Below are 20,824 nucleotides of genomic sequence, written 5' to 3'. Positions count from 1 at the left end.
CGTTGCAACCCTTGCAAACTACATTTTCAACATTTGCAAAACCCATTTTTCTTACAGTGACCTTGACCTGAGTGACTTAAAATACAATGCAAACCTTTGTCTCAGTAAAAGCTGTTAACACACTAGTTTGGTGACAATAGGTCTATCAAAATTAAAGATAATGAATAGAACCATTTCCTACTTTTTAGTAACAATGACTGATCTAAGTAACCCTTGATACAATCCCAACCTTTGTCCCAATAAAAGTTATTTACATACCAAGTCTACTGACAAAAGGTGAAAACAAGCTGATTGATCAAGTTATGCTGACCTTGGACTTGAACCAACATATAAACCAGATCTTGGTTTTTCTATAAGCTACCTATATTAAGCCAAATTTAAATTCAATACATCAATCCTAACTAAATTTACTGAGCAAAAATTGTTTTTCTATTTTTAGTAACAGTGACCTTGATCTTGACTCCACTGAACCCAAATGTAATTTTGGTTTTACTATAAGCAATCTACAGGGCAAGTTTCACTTCAACATCTCAACCCAAACAAAAGTTATTGAGCTGTAATGATCAGTTTGACACAACCAGCCCACCTGCCTAACAATGAAGTACCCACTTCAAAAAACTCGATAAAAAAGGATACAGTTGACATCAATACACCAGACAGCTCCATTATGGCCCTTGAAGGAGCCAAGTCTCTCTCCATTCAGGGAGTACCATACATTAGGCTGGTTGTCTTTAGCTGCTGTGAATATCAAATCACCTTCTCGATTATACTTTATCTGTGTTATTGCCCTCTCATGGCCATGCAGTAAAATAGGTTTCTGAAATACAGAACTGGTTTAAGATGCAACTTATATTGACAGCATTAAATAAGAAAATATGGCTATTGTAATAGAGAATCAAAACAGAATAAAGGCTTCACACAGGGCTTGAAAAAAGCTAGCATTTTCCTGGAAAGGGGATATCTGATAGGCCTCATAACCAAGGTTATTGTGTGACATTAGACACATCTTAGGTGGCTGGACCTGTCACTGGAGTGTGTTATGACTCCAATGTGGATGAAGATACTGGAGAATAGTTCAAGCCTGTGTCAAATGTATTTAGCTATAACACATACAGAGGTAAAGTGTATCAAAACATCAACTAAGTATAAAAGAGACACAATTCATGGAAACTTTTTGCAAGAGTAATGCACCATGTGTTATACCATGTGGTAATAATGTGGGTTTGAATCAAATCTACTTAGTAATAACTGAGATGAGCAAAGATGCGATTCTAATCTGAATAGCATGTCTACAGACGTGGGTACCAGTTATAATTACTTACGAGAGGGAGGTTATTGAACTGACAATTGCCAATAAATTTAGAAGGAGCGCCGGTGTTTTTCTCATGCATTACATCCATAATTTTATCCATATTTAAGTATTTATTTTCTGTTGTATCACATGCATAAAACAGCTAAATTATAATAATATTCTAAGGTCTTAGGTTTGTAGTTTTTATTGTGAAAAATATTTATCACAAAATTATGAAAAATATACCATCAGAAAGGAAATTTAATTCTAAAAATAAATTATGTTGGACACTAAATGGTTAAAACAAGTATTCATAGACTAATTTTGATTTAAGTAACACAGGTATAAATTTTGCATTTATTCTGTGACCATGTGGTAATAATGTGGGTTTGAATCAAATCTATTTAGTAATAACTGAGATGAGCAAAGATGCAATTCTAATCTGAATAGCATGTCTACAGACGTGGGTACCTGTTATAATTACTTACGAGAGGGAGGTTATTGAACTGACAATTGCCAATAAATTTAGAAGGTGCGCCGGTGTTTTTCTCATGCATTACATCCATAATTTTATCCATATTTGTCCGGCATTTTGACAAAAATTGTCTGGAAATTCTTACTAGTCCGTTAGGCAAGAAACATTCTGAAAATGGTTGTCCGAGCCAAAAAATGGTTGTCCCGGGCAAACGAACCACCACTAATTTCGCAGACTGATTAAATATGTCAGTTGACTAGGAATGCAGACGAAGGAGAATAGTCACTGTGGGAGTTTCTTCTTTTTTTTTGCCTAAAAAATGGATTTTAACAATGAAGAATTTGGGGAATAAGGAAATAAGGTAATTTGATAGAAAGAATCCTTTTAAAGGCTCTTCCTTGTTTTAAATGGCATGATTTTCATTAGTCCAACTAATTGTACCAGAGTCGCAATATTGTGATAATTTTTGCACAGGTCAGTATCTCTCCTCCACAGAAAACATAGGAAGGACCTTTTCTGTGGTGAAACTTCCACGACAATTCTACGCTTCGATTTTTAAATCGCATTTCAACTATTAAAAAAATGAAAGATATTAGTGAAATTTTAAGATACCTGGAAAGAATATCCATTTTTTCCTTCAATTTAATTGATGTTTATGTGAATAAACGTCAAAACACGAATTTGTCACTGTTTTAAACAACGCACCCTAAAGTTTACACACATTTTACAAGGTTCCACTTTGTGTCACTTAATCAACAACCGCACTGTCAGCAGCAAGAGTGTAAAGGCGCCTGTCAAACTTCATCCAATCGTATCATCCCACAGTGTTAATCAATAATATTGTTAGCCGCCGCCATTTTGAAAATTTTCAATCGGCGGGTAAAAAGCCGATAAACTTAACGAGTGCATGATCTTATGCATCAGCAGTATATTATTTATTGATTTTATTAAAACTTACTTCAACAAGGCAGTCTGAAAGACAGCTAAATCCCCCGCCACTGCTATGGATAGTGAAAGGGTAAACTTTTGATTTTAGCTGTGACCTTGACCTTGAACTGACATGGCTGACTCATGAATTCTGCACAACGTCTTGATGAGATGATCATTTGACCCAAGTTTCATGAAAATCCTTCTAGGGGTTTAGGAGATACAGAGCTGAAACCTTTGACCTTCAGCTGTGACCTTGACTTTGAGTTGACATGGCTGACTCATGAGTTCTTGATGAGGTGATCATTTGACCCAAGTTTGATGAAAATCCTTCAAGGGGTTTAGGAGATACAGAGTGGACACCAAATGGAAGGCTCCAACTTTCGACCCTTAGTTGTGACCTTGACCTTGAGCTGGCATGGCTGACACATAATTTCTGCACATCGTTCTGATGAGGTAATCATTTGACCCAAGTTGTATAAAATTCCTTCAAGGGGTTTAGGAGATAGAGCGGACACGTAATGGAAGGTTCAAACCTTTGACCTTCAGTTGTGACCTTGACCTTGAGCCGACATGGCTGACTCATAAGTTCTGCACATTGCCTTGATGAGATGATCGTTTGACTCAAGTTTGATGAAAATCCTTCAAGGGGTTTAGGAGATATAGAGCGGACACAAAATGGAAGGCTCAAACCTTTGACCCTAAGTTGTGACCTTGACCCCTTGAGCCGGCATGACTGACTCATGGGTTCTGCACATTGTCTTGATGAGGTGATCATTTGACCCAAGTTTTATAAAATTCCTTCAAGGGGTTTAAGAGATATAGAGCGGACACAAAATGGAAGGCTCAAACCTTTGACCCCAAGTTGTGACCTTGACCTTGAGCTGGCATGGCTGACTCATGGATTCTGCACATCATCTTGATGAGGTGATCATTTGACCCAAGTTTTATAAAATTCCTTCAAGGGGTTTAGGAGATATAGAGCGGACACAAAATGGCAGGCTCAAACCTTTGACCTTTAGTTGTGACCTTGACCTTGAACTGACAAGGCTGACTCATGGGTTCTGCACATCGTCTTGATGAGGTGATCATTTGACCCAAGTTCAATGAAAATCCTTCAAGGGGTTTAGGAGATATGGAGCTGACACGAAAGTTTAACGGACAGACGGACGGACGGACGCAGACCATTCCTATAATCCCTCCGCCACGGCAGGGGATTAAAAATATTTCAAATACGGCGAATTTCTATAAATCAATTGCTCGGGCGTTGTGGATAAAAGAATACGATTCCGCGGACATCTGAACTGTCGTACAAAATTATTGCAAAAAGATCGCAATTTTTTACGAGTTTGGTATTATTTTCGAAAAGATTAATAAATATATCAATTAAATGTATAAATCTGAACAATTTGATGTAAAAATCGGGCATTATTAAAGCACGTGAATCAAAACATAAATGAAAATTTTCACGGCATTTCGATCATGCACCAGATAAACTTAAGTTTCGGACGTGTAAATTTCGCATAAAAAATTTAAGGCGACTTTTTCATAGCTAAGTTAATACTTTATTTATATATTCATGAAAATAATAATGCAATAATCAATTTCCTTAAATCATAACTGTTTTATAAGTTATAGCAACATCCACAGAAAGTGGAAATATATATATAATTATCGGCTGGAAACTGTGCCGATTCTTCTCCTTAAATTCCTCAATTTCTCCCTAAATTCTGCGGAGGGAGAAGTCACCCACTCCCTAAAATTTTAACCTAGGATGATCCCTGTACAGTGTATGTCATCAAAATTTCAAGGCTGTAGCTTAAAAAACAAGAAAGTAGGTCAGTAGGTCAAGGTCACAGTCAAGTAACATCATATTCCTCATTTTGAATGTAAGTAAGTTTAGAATGTCCGTTCACGAGTCTTATTACTCCCGATGTCGTATGCAATTTTTCCATATTTCCTTCAAAAAAGGTGACTGTCGGTGTATTTTTTATGATGAGAAACATCAAAATTTGAGGAACTATCTCTGGTTTCCCCTAGTGGGTCATGTAAACTGAGTAAAAACTACTTTCAGACAACATTCCGAAAGTGTACCAGTATCCGAATAGTATAATTTTGGATATGTATTTTAGTAAACTTTAACATGGCTGTAATAGCACTTTTCTGTTAATGAAATATTGATGACAGACCTGATCAATACAACATGACTTTTGATAATTATTAGTTTACAATGTGACCTGAAACAGGCCTTTTACTATGTTGTTTGCAACATGGTCTTGGTTTCAAGATAAAGCTTATATTAAGGCCCTCCACTTTTTCATATTCATATGAATAACTTGACATGCTTGGTGACATTTTTTAAGTGGCTTGAATGGTTTAACCTAAACTGTAAAGTAAGTAAAGAGCCTTTGTAAACTATGTTACTGGTTTTGGGAAGATTTACCACTTTATTCTGTGACATTTCTTTTTAAGTGTGCAATAAAGATAAATGGAATACATATTAACTATGGACATCTAGAAATGCAACTACTGCTATGGTAACTTTCACGTCTAAACGAGCACCCTGCCCCTTTTAGGCAGCACCCTGCCCTTTTTTGAGCTCTAGAAATAACACTATGTTTTAAGTATTTTTCCTATATAACTCACATAATAACTAAGTGACCCCAGCAGTGTTTTCCCTTGACTTTTGAAAATAAGGGTCATTGTGACCCCCAGTGTTTCACATCTGGGGGTCCTTTCCAAATTTTAGGGGTCATGCAGACATACTTTTAGTATTTTGAATAAAACTTTGTTTTACAAATATACAGTGATTATACAGATTGAAGTGTTTCCTCATATTTGTCACTGAATAAAATGATAAAAACAGCTGATATGTGCTAAAATAGGTTTATGTACTTTTACCAGGCAATGTTATAGTAGAAACAGGTGATATGAACCGCTGGGTCCTACTGTACTTGCTGCTGACGACGTCATAAACATCGTAAACTTGCTTTGCTTTTGAGCCATTTTAGTTTTTAGTAAACAGTACTACTGGTACAAGTAGCGAGCAGCGATAACAACTGTTACAAAGTGTTAATAAGTCAAAGTATCGGACTGGGTATTAAATTTGTGAAATGTGAATCGACGCAAATATAGTAAATTGGTGACGCAGTCTGCATATAATTAAGAAACTGAAAGTACATTTTCAGAAAATCGCTCTTTGTAAACAAAATTGGCCCCATTTAGATTTTCAAAAAATTGCGTCCACTGTGACGCACAGAATTCATTTTTATGGGTCATTTCTCAGAAAAGTGTGACTATGACGCAGGATTTGTGCGTCAGGGAAAACCCTGCCCCAGGGTGGGGCCTCTTTTAACCCCAGGGGCATAATCTGAACAATTTTGGTAGAGGACTACTAGACAATGCATCATACCAAATACAGTGTGCCCATACCACGTGACTTTGACGTCATTTTATGGCTAAGACGGCAAGCCAAATTCCGTCGATTCGATTTTTCGAAGTGGCGTAAGTTCTTTATTTCTTGATCAAATATGACCAAATAAAGTGCAGGCTAAGGAAAAAAAGTGAGTACTTCACTCACAAGTAAACGGTTTTATCAACAGATGAACAGTTTTGGCCTGAAAACGGGAAAACTGTTTTGTTTAGAGAAAATGAGCATGGTAAGACGGCAAGCAAGAGTCCTTTTTGATAGAAAAATGGATGATTGTACACATCAAAGAAGTCGCACGTATTACCGATTCACAGGAATTTAATGCTGGCTCTGTGGAAGGCCTTAATTGACAAAAATGTAGCAGAATTATTTAAAAACTTTTTAAAAATCCAAAATATGCTAAGACGGCAAGTCCGCTAAGACGGCAAGTCATTTTTATTAGATATACCTGGTTGCACCAACTAACGTAATTCAACACTTCTGTGGTTACATGCCGTCCATCCTTCTATCAATCCGTCTGTCAGTAACATTTTTACTATGTTTTATCAATGCTTGTGAAATAAAATAGAGAAAAGTGGAAACTTTACAGATCGCCCAACACGACAAAAACGAAAATGTTGCAGGCCCGGTTTGATTGAGCCTGTTCATGGACGGCAGTGGAAATGCATGCTACCGCCCACGCCCTCTAGCCCCGGGTTGAGCAGAACTCAACATTTACACAAGCTAAAAGTACAAAAAGCAATTTAGAAACATCCGCAGATGTATTCAAACGGCGGTGAACATGGAACCTTCAATGAACACTTACATAAAAGTTCAGTGACATTCATTGATCATCTTTCATCTTCTCCTTAAATCACTAGTGCTGGGCAAAAGAGATATGAACGGTTTATCCTCACTGTTTTCTCATTAAGGCAAAACAATTATTTTAACTTTGGACCATACACCGTTTTGGTGGAATTACACACTATCATTGAAATTACCATATGCATCGCCGAATGAATACATCATCGGATGTTGCTAAATTGATTTTTAGGTTGAACCCACGAAGTGGTTGAGACCTATAATATACCGTATTCCAGAACTTGCAAAAATATCAGCCTAACCATTTTCACTGAAAGACAGATTAATCCGCAGTAAGGTTTTTGCCCGTTTTTTCGGGCTAATCGACAGATATTCTTATTGATGTTTTCTGAACATTGTTCTACAGTCGGTTGATATTTTCATACATATGTAAATACAATAAGGTTAAAGAATGCGTCATTTCGTATTAAAATTATGTTTTTAAGTCTGTTGATCCATCGAGCATGACTAAGTTGAAAAGCGAAGGTGTATTCCTTTAAAACAATTCAGAAAAACCTCAGACGTGACCGAAGCGCCTAAAAATATGCCATGAAAAAAAATAGTTCAAAACGTATAAGAAAGATTTCTCTAGTTTAGCCTTAATACATAATGTACCCGTCAGTAATAAAACAGCATAATTATGATCTGAATCATTTTTTCTAGTTGTATAGGATATAGATCTGTATGCGATTTTTTCTACCTGTCCTGATTCGAATGACAAGGGAGATCACTGTGTAGGAGTAAGTTAAATGATAAACTGCTTTATTTAATTTAAAAATAAATTTTCTTTCTGAATTACTTCCCTTTATTCTTATTTTACCCTTATTTTTGTACAGCTTTTATAACGACTGATTCATATTAGTTATTATTTAACATTTTGCTTTATCGTTTTAATATCTCTGTAAGGCTGAGTCAAAATATTTGTTTAAGATTTCCTTTTTATAAATAATTATATATGTAGTATATTAATTGCTACAGTGCTTCACTGTTACATGGAAAGCTACACGTTACAGGTAAAAGCCCTGCTCCGCGGCTATTCAAATTCTTTTATGTGTATGCAACCCATGATTACAATAGGTAACAGTTAACGGCCACGTGCCAACCTTTAGTACGCAAAACCACAGGTATTTCATATAGAATTTCATATACAACAGACTCTATTTTGACAGACGTCACTGTTCATAGTCAGGATTTTCATGCTTTTTCAGTGACAATTCAAGTTAAAAGGTAGGACGGGAGCAGGGCTTTAAGGAAAATGGTCGTGATTCAAGTACACGCTTGGTTAACTTACCTATTTGTCTCGATATTTAATGTAATAACCTATATTAATACTTACAAGATAAATAATTGACATTCCTTGCAAATCCTGAATACATTTAGATGTTAGGGGTACTTTACTATGAATTTTAACAACATTACATCAGTCCAGGATTATTATAATTGTTATTGAATTGAAAAATTTACATGAAAGTTGTCATTTTGATAAACGTTAATAAAACAGAGTAAAAGCTACAGAGTTTTTAAAATAGATTATGAAGGAAAATAGAATCAAAACAGTACATAACGAGAATTTCTAGTCGGTTAAAAATCTCACCAGAGCTAATGTTACTTGTAATTTGACTTTCCGACTCAATTAATAAATCTTATCTTAGTATATCAAATGTTGATGTTTGCCTGATGTGAAGTTTCTAAGTATGTGTGCCCGATAAATGAAACTGTTTGATTTCTTTTAAGCAACATTGAATCAAAGCATATCAACGGGGCATTTGCGACTTCTCCCGATGATTTTCATGTGTATGGTTCTTTTTCTTATCTCAAAACTGCACGGAAGTCGAAACAGCAGGATCTTGGGGTAGATACAGGTCTAGTTTCCAGTTTGGCGGACCCCACTGACTTCTACTGTTGTTGTAGCAGGGTCGGTCGTTTGTACAAACATTTTAACAAGGTAGTGGAGTTTAAAGACAACAACCCATGAATTAAAGAAATAGGGTTGCAACATTTTTAATGTTTTGGTGTCAAGATTACTTAAAATAGGAAAAAGTGGAAACTTCACAGGTCGTTAAGTCGTGACATCACTACATTTTATTCTATTAGACTCGGCTAAACAAGAAGTTGATTTTGCAGAAATGTGTAGAATTATACAACCCTATCTCCAAGAATTGTGAAAGTTGGTGTATTTGTGGGTGGTTCCAATACTCCCGCTTTCATAGCCTTGGGTATTGTTTAATCACCCCTTGGATATGGTGTCTGCTTTTTAATTTTGTCTTTTGACTGTTCCTGTGATAGGCAGGCTCCATAACCTCGGATCCCCTTCCTAAATTCTAGTTTGTTTAGTTCTGCCCATTGTTTTCTCGTTTGGGGCAAACCCTTTATTTTATCTGGGGACCAAACGCCGCTCTTCATGGAATTACACGCCTCAACACGTGTATCACGTGAAGGTTCCATATTCATCATCGTTTGAATACATCTGCGGATGTCTCTAAATTGCTTTTTGTACTTTTAGCATGTGTAAATGTTGAGTTCTGCTCAACCCGGGGCTAGAGGGCGTGGACGGTAGCATGCATTTCCACTACCATCCATGAACAGGCTCAATCAAACCGAGCCTGCAACATTTTCGTTTTTGTTGTGTTGAGCGACCTGTGGAGTTTCCATTTCTATTTTAATATGTGATATCGTGTTAAATTTTGGGGAAAAAATAAGAATTTTCTATTCTACTCAATACTTTGAACAGAGCTACATAGAAATACTTTTTAAAGCATGTCTTCTAGCTTATAGGCTGAGTTAAGCATAAGATTCTTATTTGTCAAAACATTATTCTATATATCTGAAAATTGTGTTTTTGATTTGTGGAAGTCGACAAAATGGCTCTTCTTAATAAGTAGCCTTATTTTTAATACATAACGAATTGTCAAGAAAACATTCACTCAAACACATGTACAACAGACTTGTGAACATATAAAGTAGTATTGATTAGGTCAAAAATGTGTATTATTTGTTGTTGCCTGCTGCCAACTGTATATTTGTTCTTTAGTTTTCGAAACGCTTTTAAATTAACATACTTTAATCTTAAAGACCGACACGCAGAGGTACATCCAAGATGGTATACATGTGTAGCTTTTGAATTCTTAACCTTTCTAGAACAGTTCTCACTTATATGCCAATCCTGCTAGAGAAAATCATAATTCTCTTTTAATTTATCTATTAAGCCTCACAATTTAGCAACTGTACCAAAAAAAAAAACAAGAGTGCAAGAATGTCACAATATACGCCCGTCACAGCAAATTTCTTTACTCTAGCACCTGTATTTGCAAATGGAATTTTAATTTTGTGGTTGTTTAGTAATAACTAAGTGTTTTGTTTTTCTAAGTCCACAAAAAAACTCCTTACCAGGTAGAGATACCTTAAAATACACCTAAAATTGGAAAGTAACATCTATGTTGTACCACAGAAAAGTGGTCTTGGTTTTTCCCTACGGTCAATTATAAAAAAAGTTACAATATAAGTTATTTATAGTAACAACTAAGGGAAGTTAATCTTCTGCGCATGACACTTCGTCTCATGATGGTGTATAATTGTGTCAAGTTACATCAAAATCTCTCCATGCATGAAGAAGAAATGCTTCGGACAAAGTCATTCTTGTATCTGACCTTTGGCCTCTAAGCGTGACCTTGACCTTAGACCTAGGGACCTGGTTCTTGCGCATGACACTACGTCTCGTGGTGGTGAACATTTGTGCCAAGTTATATCAAAATCCCTCTATGCATGAAGAAGAAATGCTCCGGACAAGGTTTTCATTCTTGTATCATTTGACCTCTAAGTGTGACCTTGACCTTAGACCTAGAGACCTGGTTCTTGCGCATGACACTCCGCCTCATGGTGGTGAACATTTGTGCCAAGTTATATCAAAATCCCTCTATGCATGAAGAAGAAATGTTCCGGACAAAAGTTTTCATTCTTGTATCCTTTGACCTCTAAGTGTGACCTTGACCTTAGACCTAGGGATCTGGTTCTTGCGCATGACACTCCTTCTCATGATGATGAACAATTGTGCCAACTTTCATCAAAATCCCTCTATGCATGAAGAAGATATGGTCCGGACAAAGTCATTCTTGAATTTGACCTTTGACCTCTAAGTGTGACCTTGACCTTAGACCTAGGGACCTGGTTCTTGCGCATGACACTCCGTCTCATGATGGTGAACAACTGTGCCAAGTTTCATCAAAATCCCTTCATGCATGTAGAAGATATGCTCCGGACAAGGTCTGTGGACGCCGCCCGCCCGCCCGCCCGCCAGGGGCGTTCCCATAATACGTCCCGTTTTTCAAACGGGCGTATAAAAAAGCATATAACGTAGTTTAAAACATCATATGACTTCACTTATATAACGGTTCTTTGATGTTTTCCTATAGTTTTGACAAGAAGTAGAATGATCTACTATTGGTAAACATCCAGTGACCGCTTGTAGAGAAGTGCGACTCCATAGACGATATTACTATAAAAAATGACTTGCCGTCTTAGCATATTTTGGATTTTTAAAAAGTTTTTAAATTATTCGGCTACATTTTTGTCAATTAAGGCCTCCAACAGAGCCGGCATTAAATTCCTGTGAATCGGTAATACGTGCGACACCTCTGATGTGTACAATCATCTGTTTTTCTGTCAAAAAGGGCCCTTGCTTGCCGTCTTACCATGCTCATTTTCTCTAAACAAAACAGTTTTCCCGTTTTCAGGCCAAAACTGTTCATCTGTTGATAAAACCGTTTACTTGTGAGTGAAGTACTCACTTTTTTCCTTAGCCTGCATTTGATTTAGTCATATTTGATCAAGAAATAAAGAACTTGCCCTACTTTGAAGAACTGAATCGACGGAATTTGGCTTGCCGTCTTAGCTATAAAATGACGTCAAAGTCACGTGGTATGGGCACACTGAAATATCAAAAGCCTAGGTCGTATGGGTTGAGACAAGAAGATTTTTAAAGCTTTTTCCTACATAAGTCTATAACAATTTAGGCTGAGGACCATAAGACAATGCTACAACCCAAATATCAAAGGTCCAAGTGTTGTGGTTTCAGACAAGATTTTTAAACTTTTTCATATATGTCTTTGTAAAACTTGGAACCCCCGGGGCGGGGCCACATTTGACCCTAGGGGGATAATTTGAACAATCTTGATAGAGGACCACTAGATGATGCTACATACCAAATATCAAAGCCCTAGGCCATCTGGTTTTGTACAAGAAGATTTTCAAAGTTTTCCCAATATAAGTCTATATAAACCATGTGATCCCCGGGGCGGGGCCATATTTGACCCTTGGGGGATAATTTGAACAATTTTGGTAGAGGACCACTAGATGATGCTATATATCCAATATCAAAGCACAGGCACCAGTATCGGACCTGGGACAAAGAATATGGGCTTGTTTTTCATCCTAAATGAGTTCAAAATGAAAAATATGTAATGAAATATGACCCCCCTACAAATGATACATATGTCTACTGAAGGCCAGAATCTCGAGAATCGAGCCTGTGGGGGGGGGGGGGGGGTCATATTTCATTACATATTTTTCATTTTGAACTCATTTAGGATGAAAAACAAGCCCATATTCTTTGTCCAAGGTCCGATACTTGTGCCTGTGTATAAAAGCCCTAGGCCATGTGGTTTTGTACAAGAAGATTTTCAAAGTTTTCAAAACATTTCCATGGTTGCGCATGTGGGACCGGTGATGACATTGGAGATCATGTGAAAACAAGGAGATGGCTGTGAATCATTGATAGTTGCGAATTGAGGTGAGTTGACGATAGTTTGTTTGTTGATAGCGAGCTCGAAGAGCAGGCCCAAAGGGGCCTGCTCGAGAATCGAATTTTACGGTAACGCAAGTATACTTTCACACTTGGTGATGGATTTGAAAAGTTTAGTCGGAAGTTCTTAAAAAGCGCACCCTAGCGGACAGGTGCTCACAGGAAATACTTCTTTCCAGAGTGAATACAGAACTTCATTCAATTGCAAAAATTATTCATCACTCAACAATAATAAAAGAATGATTTCGCTGTTTGAAAAAAAATATTATTTTCATTTAAAAGATCAGGCATCGGCCAGAAAATGGAAAAAATGTCATTAATAAGCAGAAAGAAACGGGAACGCGGTAATGACGTCACCGTGACACCGGCTTCCCATAAATTTTGCAACGTATGATATTCAGTGTTATAGGTATGGTGACACTAAATGTAGACCTTTTCTAGTGAATAGGTTCCCCTGTATTCTTCTGAGTAGCGAATAGTTTCTTTGTGGCAAATAAATGATGCATAATCAGCGTTCGACACTAACTTTTTTGCCAGGTATCCCAAAGGAATACCTGCTGGGAAATTTAGGAATCCCTGCTGAAAATTAGGAGTCCCTGATAACAAAATGTGGTAAGAACATGAAAAAACTAAAATCTAACAAACACAACTGTTTACAGTACTACATGTATTTTATTTCCACTTTATTTCCATTTTACATCAATGACAACAATAGCTTGTATGACTTTTGCTGACTAAAAGAATAATGTCACTTCTGTCCAAGTCCTCTTCCCCCTCATCTTCACTACCATCGCACTCCTATGTCATTTGTTGTAGTTCGTCTTTCGTCTAAATGTATGCCGCCTAGTTCATTCCCCCTTATAACCCCCTTATTAGTAATCATTTTTTTGACATAAAAAAAAATTCCGAAGTCTCCCTTAAATAAAAAAAAATTCAAAAAAAAAAAATGTTCCGACCTACCTACCCTAATTTTTTGAGCATGTTACCAGATACAAAGATTTTTTAGGCCTTATTAATGCAACTCCCAGACTTTATCTACAACTAATACATTGGTCATAACATTTTCTTAAACATTTCATTTTAGTTGTTTTATTTTGCACATTGCCTAAAAGTGGGTGGGGTTTAGTGTTTGCATGCTTTTATTATCAGCAAATTCTTCTAAATAAGAGCTGCTTTGGCAACAGTGATCATATTTTTCGTAAATGCAGACGTTTTATTGGCTTTTTAATTTAGTTTATACTAGAAAAATCTTGTAAGAAATGATAAAAATGTTCGAAATTGTCGGTCTAGAAAACGAAAGACAAATACGAAAAACAAAAGTAACAGTTAAAGTTCTTGAAAAGATAACTGTTTTAACTTTATTTTCTCATCATACCACGTATAATTTCTGCTTATTTAATTTGTTTTGCCCAAACAAAGCCTCGGCAATGATAATAAGTTTGTTACAGACCGTAGCGGCCGACCGGCTTATGTAATCGTATCGAGCACACAAAATAATGGTAAAAACATGATAATCTAAGGCCGCATTGTTTATCAATTAACATGTAAACATTGATCAATAAACACCTTTGATAATGACAAGGCATATTGAACTAAATACAAACCTCGAGATAAGCATGTGTCATTTGGCGCGTGGCGTGACTGACATTTGTCGGTAGCTAATTAACATACTACGCTCCGCCTACTGCCATATTTCCGCTTGTGCTGGCGAACAATATTGAAATTCACTGGGATTTTGATTGACAGGGGGCAGAACTGTCGAACTTGGAACGCATCTAAGTAAATTTCCGCGAGTCAAGCTGACGCACGTGCCGTAATTTATGCAGGTAAAATACGAGTTTTTCTCGATTTTTGCGGGTCAAAACCCGGGACCTCGGGTCAACTGAACGCTTAGCTTAACAAAAGAGCGATGTTTGAGCGAACAAGACTGGGGAATTTCATTTTTTATGCCCCCGAAGGGAGGCATATAGTTTTTGAACCGTCTGTCAGTCTGTCAGTCTGTCGGTGTGTCCGCAATTTTCTTGTCCGGTCCTTTTTTTGTCATCGATGGATGGATTTTCAAATAACTTGGCATGAATGTGTACCTAAGTAAGACAACGTGTCGCGCGAAAGACCCAGGTCCGTAGCTTAAAGGTCAAGGTCACACTTAGACGTTAAAGGTCATTTTTCATGATGTGCATTCGTGTCCGGTCCACATCTTTGTCATCAAGGATGGATTTTCAAATAACTTGACATGAATGTGTACCACAGTAAGACGACATGTCGCGCGAAAGACCCAGGTCCGTAGCTCAAAGGTCAAGGTCACACTTAGACGTTAAAGGTCATTTTTCATGATGTGCATTCGTGTCCGGTCCATATCTTTGTCATCCATGGATGGATTTTCAAATAACTTGGCATGAATGTGTACCACAGTAAGACGACGTGTCGCATGCAAGAGCCAGGTCCGTAGCTCAAAGGTCAAGGTCACACTTAGACGTTAAAGGTCATATTTCATGATAGTGCATTGATGGGCATGTCCGGTCCATATCTTTGTCATTCATGCATGGGTTTTAAAATTATTGGGCATGAATGTGTACCACAGTAATCTGAAAATCAAGAGTCCCAACGGAACACCGAAATTGTGAACTTTAGGATCCCTTGCGGATTTTTGGTGTCCTCGGGATCCCGGGACACCGTTAGTGTCGAACGCTGATAATATTTTTAGCAGGCTGGTAACATTGCCCGATCGGGCTTAGGCGTAAAAAAAAAAGTTGTTTGTTTCCGGTGGCCCGACCTACCCTATTTTTTTACTGCCGACCCTAAACTTTTTTAGCGGTAAAATCGGGTCGCATATTTTTGCAAATAAGTATATTATTATTTTTATAGCTCTTTGCACGAATGGACTACTCCACCGATCGGGCGAGTGGTTTTGTACGTGGTAACTTTTCCAAATTGAGAAATTAATACATCAGGCAAAATTACCTGGATTGACTGGAATTTACCCGTGAATCGTAAAAATATCAAAACGTCATGCTGGTAATTTTCCATTCCACAAAATTGTGCGCCCTATCGTAATATCTTATTTACATCGCGGTTACTTTTGACACAATAAACGCGCGTGGTGCATTCATTTTTCAATGTAATTGCTTCAAATTTTCAACACCGCTTGAGAACTAATGCAGTTTGAGTTCTATAACAATTTTAATAAGATATCGACAGGAATGTAGGCAAAATTCTTTAAAAACGATCAGATTTTCATATAATGTTTTGTAAAATTTCAAACAGCACGATCTTGATTATTTACTTCTTTCTTAAAGTAAATAAAGGTACATACTATGGTAATAAAATTCAGACTCTTGTCCAGAATGTACAAAAAACACAATTAAAAAATCTTATATAATGAAAAAGCGGCAGCAATTTAAATACATGGCGTAAAACGATTTTTGGCAAACAGATTTCTGTTAGCACGGCAGAATAGGTTACGTGACCTCGTGAACGTAAATAGAAATGTGGTTTTAAAATAAAGCAGTATGATGTTGTTGCGGATTTTAATAAGTTTTAAATTATTCATAGTACATGTATTTTTTGACACAACACTTTGTTAGATATTCTTTTCAAACAATAATGTAAATTCCTTGAGGGCAAATAGGTCACAGAGGTAGGCTATCCACTATCATCGTTCACGACACATTTACATGTCAGTTTATTCGGGATATTGCACATTCGCTTTTAAAAAAGATAAAGAAACAAGAGATCACAGAGTGATCTTGGCGCCCACCAATGTGCCATTTTTGAGTGTTCCAAATTTCAAGACTTACAGACAAGCTCAAGGTCAAATTTCATTTCCGTACACAACACTGTGCATGTGGTCCAAATTCAAAAGCTGTAGCTTGAGAAATGTGAAAGTAGGTCACAAGATCAATTTCAAGGACAAAGTTCTTTGTACACAAAACTATGCATGTGCATCAAGTTTGAAGGCTGTAGTTTGAGAAATTTGAAAGTAGGTCACTAGGTCAATCTTAAGGTCACAGTTTATTTTGGTACAAAAAACTATGCAAGTGGTCCTAATTTGAAGGCTGTAGCTTGAGAAATGTGAAAGTAGGTCACTAGGTCAATGTCAAAGTTTGTTTCGGTACATAATCCCATGCATGTGGTCTAAATTTGAAGCCTGTAGCTACAGAAATGTGAAAGTAGGTCACTAGGTCAATCTTAAGATCAAAGTTCATTTCGGTACACAAAATTAAGCAAGTGGTCCAAATTTGAAGGCTGTAGCTCGAGAAATGTGAAAGTAGGTCACTAGGTCAAAATCAAGGTCAAATTTTATTTCGGAACACAGAACTATGCATGTGGTCCAAATTTGAAGCCTGTACCTTCAAAAATGTGAAAGTAGGTCACTAGGTCAATGTAAAGGTCAAAGTTTGTTCGGTTCACAAAACTATGCAAGTGGTCCAAATTTGAAGGCTGTAGCTCGAGAAATGTAAAAGTAGGTCACTAGGTCAAAATCAATGTCAAATTTTTTTCGGAACACAGAACTATGTATGTGGTCCAAATTTGAAGCCTGTACCTTCAAACATGTGAAAGTAGGTCACTAGGTCAATGTAAAGGTCAAAGTTTTTTTCGGTACACAAAACTAAGCATGTGGTCCAAATTTGAAGGCTGTAGCTTGAGAAATGTGAAAGTAGGTCACTAGGTCAAAATCAAGGTCAAATTTCATTTCGGAACACAAAACTATGCACGTGGTCCAAACTTGAAGCCTGTACCTTCAAAAATGTGAAAGTAGGTCACTAGGTCAATGTCAAGGTCAAAGTTTTTTCAGTGCTCAAAACTATGCACATGGTCCAAATTTGAAGGCTGTAGCTACAGAAATGTGAAAGTAGGTCACTAGGTCAATACCAAGGTCAACTCATGTCAAGGTTCATCTTGCCACTCAAAACCATACATGTGGTCCAAATTTGAATATTGTAGGTTACTGACAAGAAGATTTTAAAAGCTTTTCCCTATATAAGTCTATATGAACCATGTGACCCCCGGGGCGGGGCCATATTTGACCCTAGGGGGATAATTTGACCAAACTTGGTAGAGAACCACTAGATGATGCTACATAACAAATATCAAAGCCCTAGGTTTTGTGGTTTGGGCAAGAAGATATTCAAAGTTTTTCCCTATATAAGTCTATGTAAACCATGTGACCCCCGGGGCGGGGCCATATTTGACCCTAGGGGGATAATTCGAAAAATCTTACTAGAAGACCACTAGATGATGTCACATACAAAATATCAAAGCCCTAGGCCTTATGGTTTTGAACAAGAGGTTTTTCCAAGTTTTTCCCTATATAAGTCTATATAAACCATGTGACCCCCAGGGCGGGGCCATATTAGACCCCGGGGAAATAATTTGAATAATCTTGGTAGAGGACCACTAGTTGATGCTTCATACCAAATATCAAAGCCCTAGGCTCTGTGGTTTTGGACAAGAAGATTTTCAAAGTTTTTCCCTATATAAATCTACGTAAATTATAGAAATAAACAAAGGGCCATAACTCACTAAAAAATTGTTGAACCAGTCTGATTTTCAGGGGGACACAACTAGAGTACCAATACATCATTCTGACAAAGTTTGGTCAAAATGCCCCTGGTAGTTTCTGAGGAGATGCGATAACGAGAAATTGTTAACGGAAGGACGGACGGACGGACAGACGGAAGGACGTCGGACCACGGACGCAGAGTGATTTGAATAGCCCACCATCTGATGATGGTGGGCTAAAAACTTTTTTTATTGATTTCTTCTCAACAATTTAAGGAATCGAGAAAGTACGATCAGACAGTGATGTGTCACATGGCGCGAAAACATGACGTAATGCCATGACAATCTCGGGCAACTATACCGCTTTGATCTCCACTCCAGATGCCATAATAACCGACACACTTCTTTTAGCTCTTTGAGTGGGTTGAGATGATGAAAACAAGGGTAATTACTTAGTTTATCATCAGAATAATTACCGATAATTGTTAATTTTTTTTTTCACTTTCAACACGGGTCGACGTCGGGTGGATGATGATTATTGTGTCCATATTTTGGGACACTTTTCAAAATAATTATTTTTCGGGATAACAGATTGCTACAGTCTTCATTTTTAATTATTTTAGAAATAAGTCCTGTTTCTTTGAGCCATATGAAGTTATGACGTCTACAACATCACATGTGATAGAATTGGAGGTCCACTAAAGTCTGAGCAAGTCTACTAGATTTCAGCAGTTGGTGGACCTGCTGAAAAAAGTTAAGGTCGAGGCCTGCAGAGTCTTGAAAAGTCAGGTTTTAGATGGGATTTACAGGGTTTTCCCTAGCCCCAAAAAAGGCGGTAAATTTACCACTTTTCGAGGTCCCCCCTTTCTTAGCAAAGGGGGGCATGAGTTTTCCCCAAAAAACAATTTTTCAAATTAATTTTAAGTTAATCAATTTAAACTATTAAAAGCCCAAAAGAGTATCAAAGTATTCAAGCAAATCCAAACATGTCCCCCAAAACAGTCTCTTTTTTTTTTCCAGAAAAATAAATTTAGGGGGACATAAATTTCCTAGGGAAAACCCTGGATTTATAGTAGTAAGACGTTGAACAACAACTTGCAGCTTTATTAATTCACAATCTGGGCATACCAGTCAAAACTCCATTGTCTAGCATTTCCAGTTAATCCAGAATTTTAGGCTGGGGGTGATGGTATTAATCTCAATGCAGATCAAAGATGCAAATCATATTCCTGGCCAGTGTGCTTTTACTTGGTTTTAGTTTGAAATATAAATGTTGGTTGTTGAATAATATTCAATATTAAAATTATTATTTAAAGAGAGAATCCACAGCAAGATTTCATTCAAGTTTCATGTTTAATCAAATATAAACCATGTTCTCCGCAAGTAATTGCCAACTTCTCCACATGAATTAGCGGCGGAGAATGAATGATATAGGACACAACGATCCTATGACCACTTGATCCGTAGATCGACTGCTCTACCTATTGAGCTAACTGGATTGGCTACTCTGGAAATGAAAAAACAACAACAACAAAACACAAACATAAAGCAAATATTTATTTCATAATATTTAAATACACAATCAAATGGCATTTTATACTGCTAAAACATCATCAAAGTCATTGTACATTCAGGTGTAAATCAAACATAACTATAGGATGCATGTTTATAAGGTTTATAATCTCCCTGTTTGAAACTACGACGGTGTTAGGTTAAAAAAAAAAAAAAAAAAAAAATGCCTACCTACCTACCCTATTTTTTTTGGCCATGTCACTGGAAACACTTTTTTTTTTAGGCCTTATGACACAAAAAGTAATATTTCTTGAAAAATAATGAAGATATTTCTTTTAAACTTGGTCCATTTATTAAGCATAATGAATGATACAAATTAGAATAAAAATAACTTAGTTGCCTTCAGTTTTGGTAGAATTATTTCCCCTTTTCAGATTTTTATGACGCATAATCTTTGAAGTCCAAAAAAATGTTTTAATGCTAAGTTTAAAACAAAAAAGGGTTAAGTGTCTTTCTTATGCTCTAAATTATTGCGCTAGTACATGGATGTATACATTTTACTCTGCTTTCACTTACAACATTATAGAGAAATGTAAGTTCTAAAAAAAATGCTCAAACATCTCCACTAGAAACAAAATATTTACCCTAAATATATAGAATAAAGGTATTGGCGCACAAGTTTAGAGCAATAGAAAGCCATTGAACCTTTTCTGTTTTAAACATTGCATTGAAACATAATTTGTTTGGACTTAAAAAATTATGCATCATAAAAATCTGAAAAAGGGAGGTAATTCTAACTAAACTGAAGGCAACAAAGTTATTTCTATCCTGATAAGCATTATATGTAATGCTTAATAAATGGACCAAGTTTGAAAGAAATATCTTCATTATTTGTCAAGAAATATCACTTTTATGTCATAAGCCCTATCGGGCAATGTTACCAGCCTGTTTAGCTAAATCCGATTTCTTTGAGCTCGCTTTGAGGCTTTGCGTTACAGTGCTTTAGGGTATAGCGGATAGCTAACTAATTTTTCCTGCATTCCAATTCAA

The 20,824-nt window shown here is 36.8% G+C and overlaps 1 protein-coding gene across 1 annotated transcript in view; it reads right to left on the bottom strand.

Annotated features, from left to right (window-relative positions):
- LOC123525437 (eukaryotic translation initiation factor 3 subunit I-like) overlaps nt 1–20,824 on the bottom strand; it is a 54,411-nt gene that overhangs the window by 22,240 nt on the left and 11,347 nt on the right. Inside the window, exon 2 of the mRNA XM_045304480.2 lies at nt 637–817. Coding sequence (XP_045160415.1) covers nt 637–817 — 181 coding nt within the window. The remainder of the gene's footprint in view (nt 1–636; nt 818–20,824) is intronic.

The sequence above is a fragment of the Mercenaria mercenaria genome, chromosome 3 (genome assembly GCF_021730395.1).
Source record: "Mercenaria mercenaria strain notata chromosome 3, MADL_Memer_1, whole genome shotgun sequence".
NCBI lineage: Eukaryota > Metazoa > Mollusca > Bivalvia > Venerida > Veneridae > Mercenaria > Mercenaria mercenaria.
Note: the sequence above shows the minus strand (reverse complement) of the source record. Positions and strands in the feature narration are given on the sequence as shown.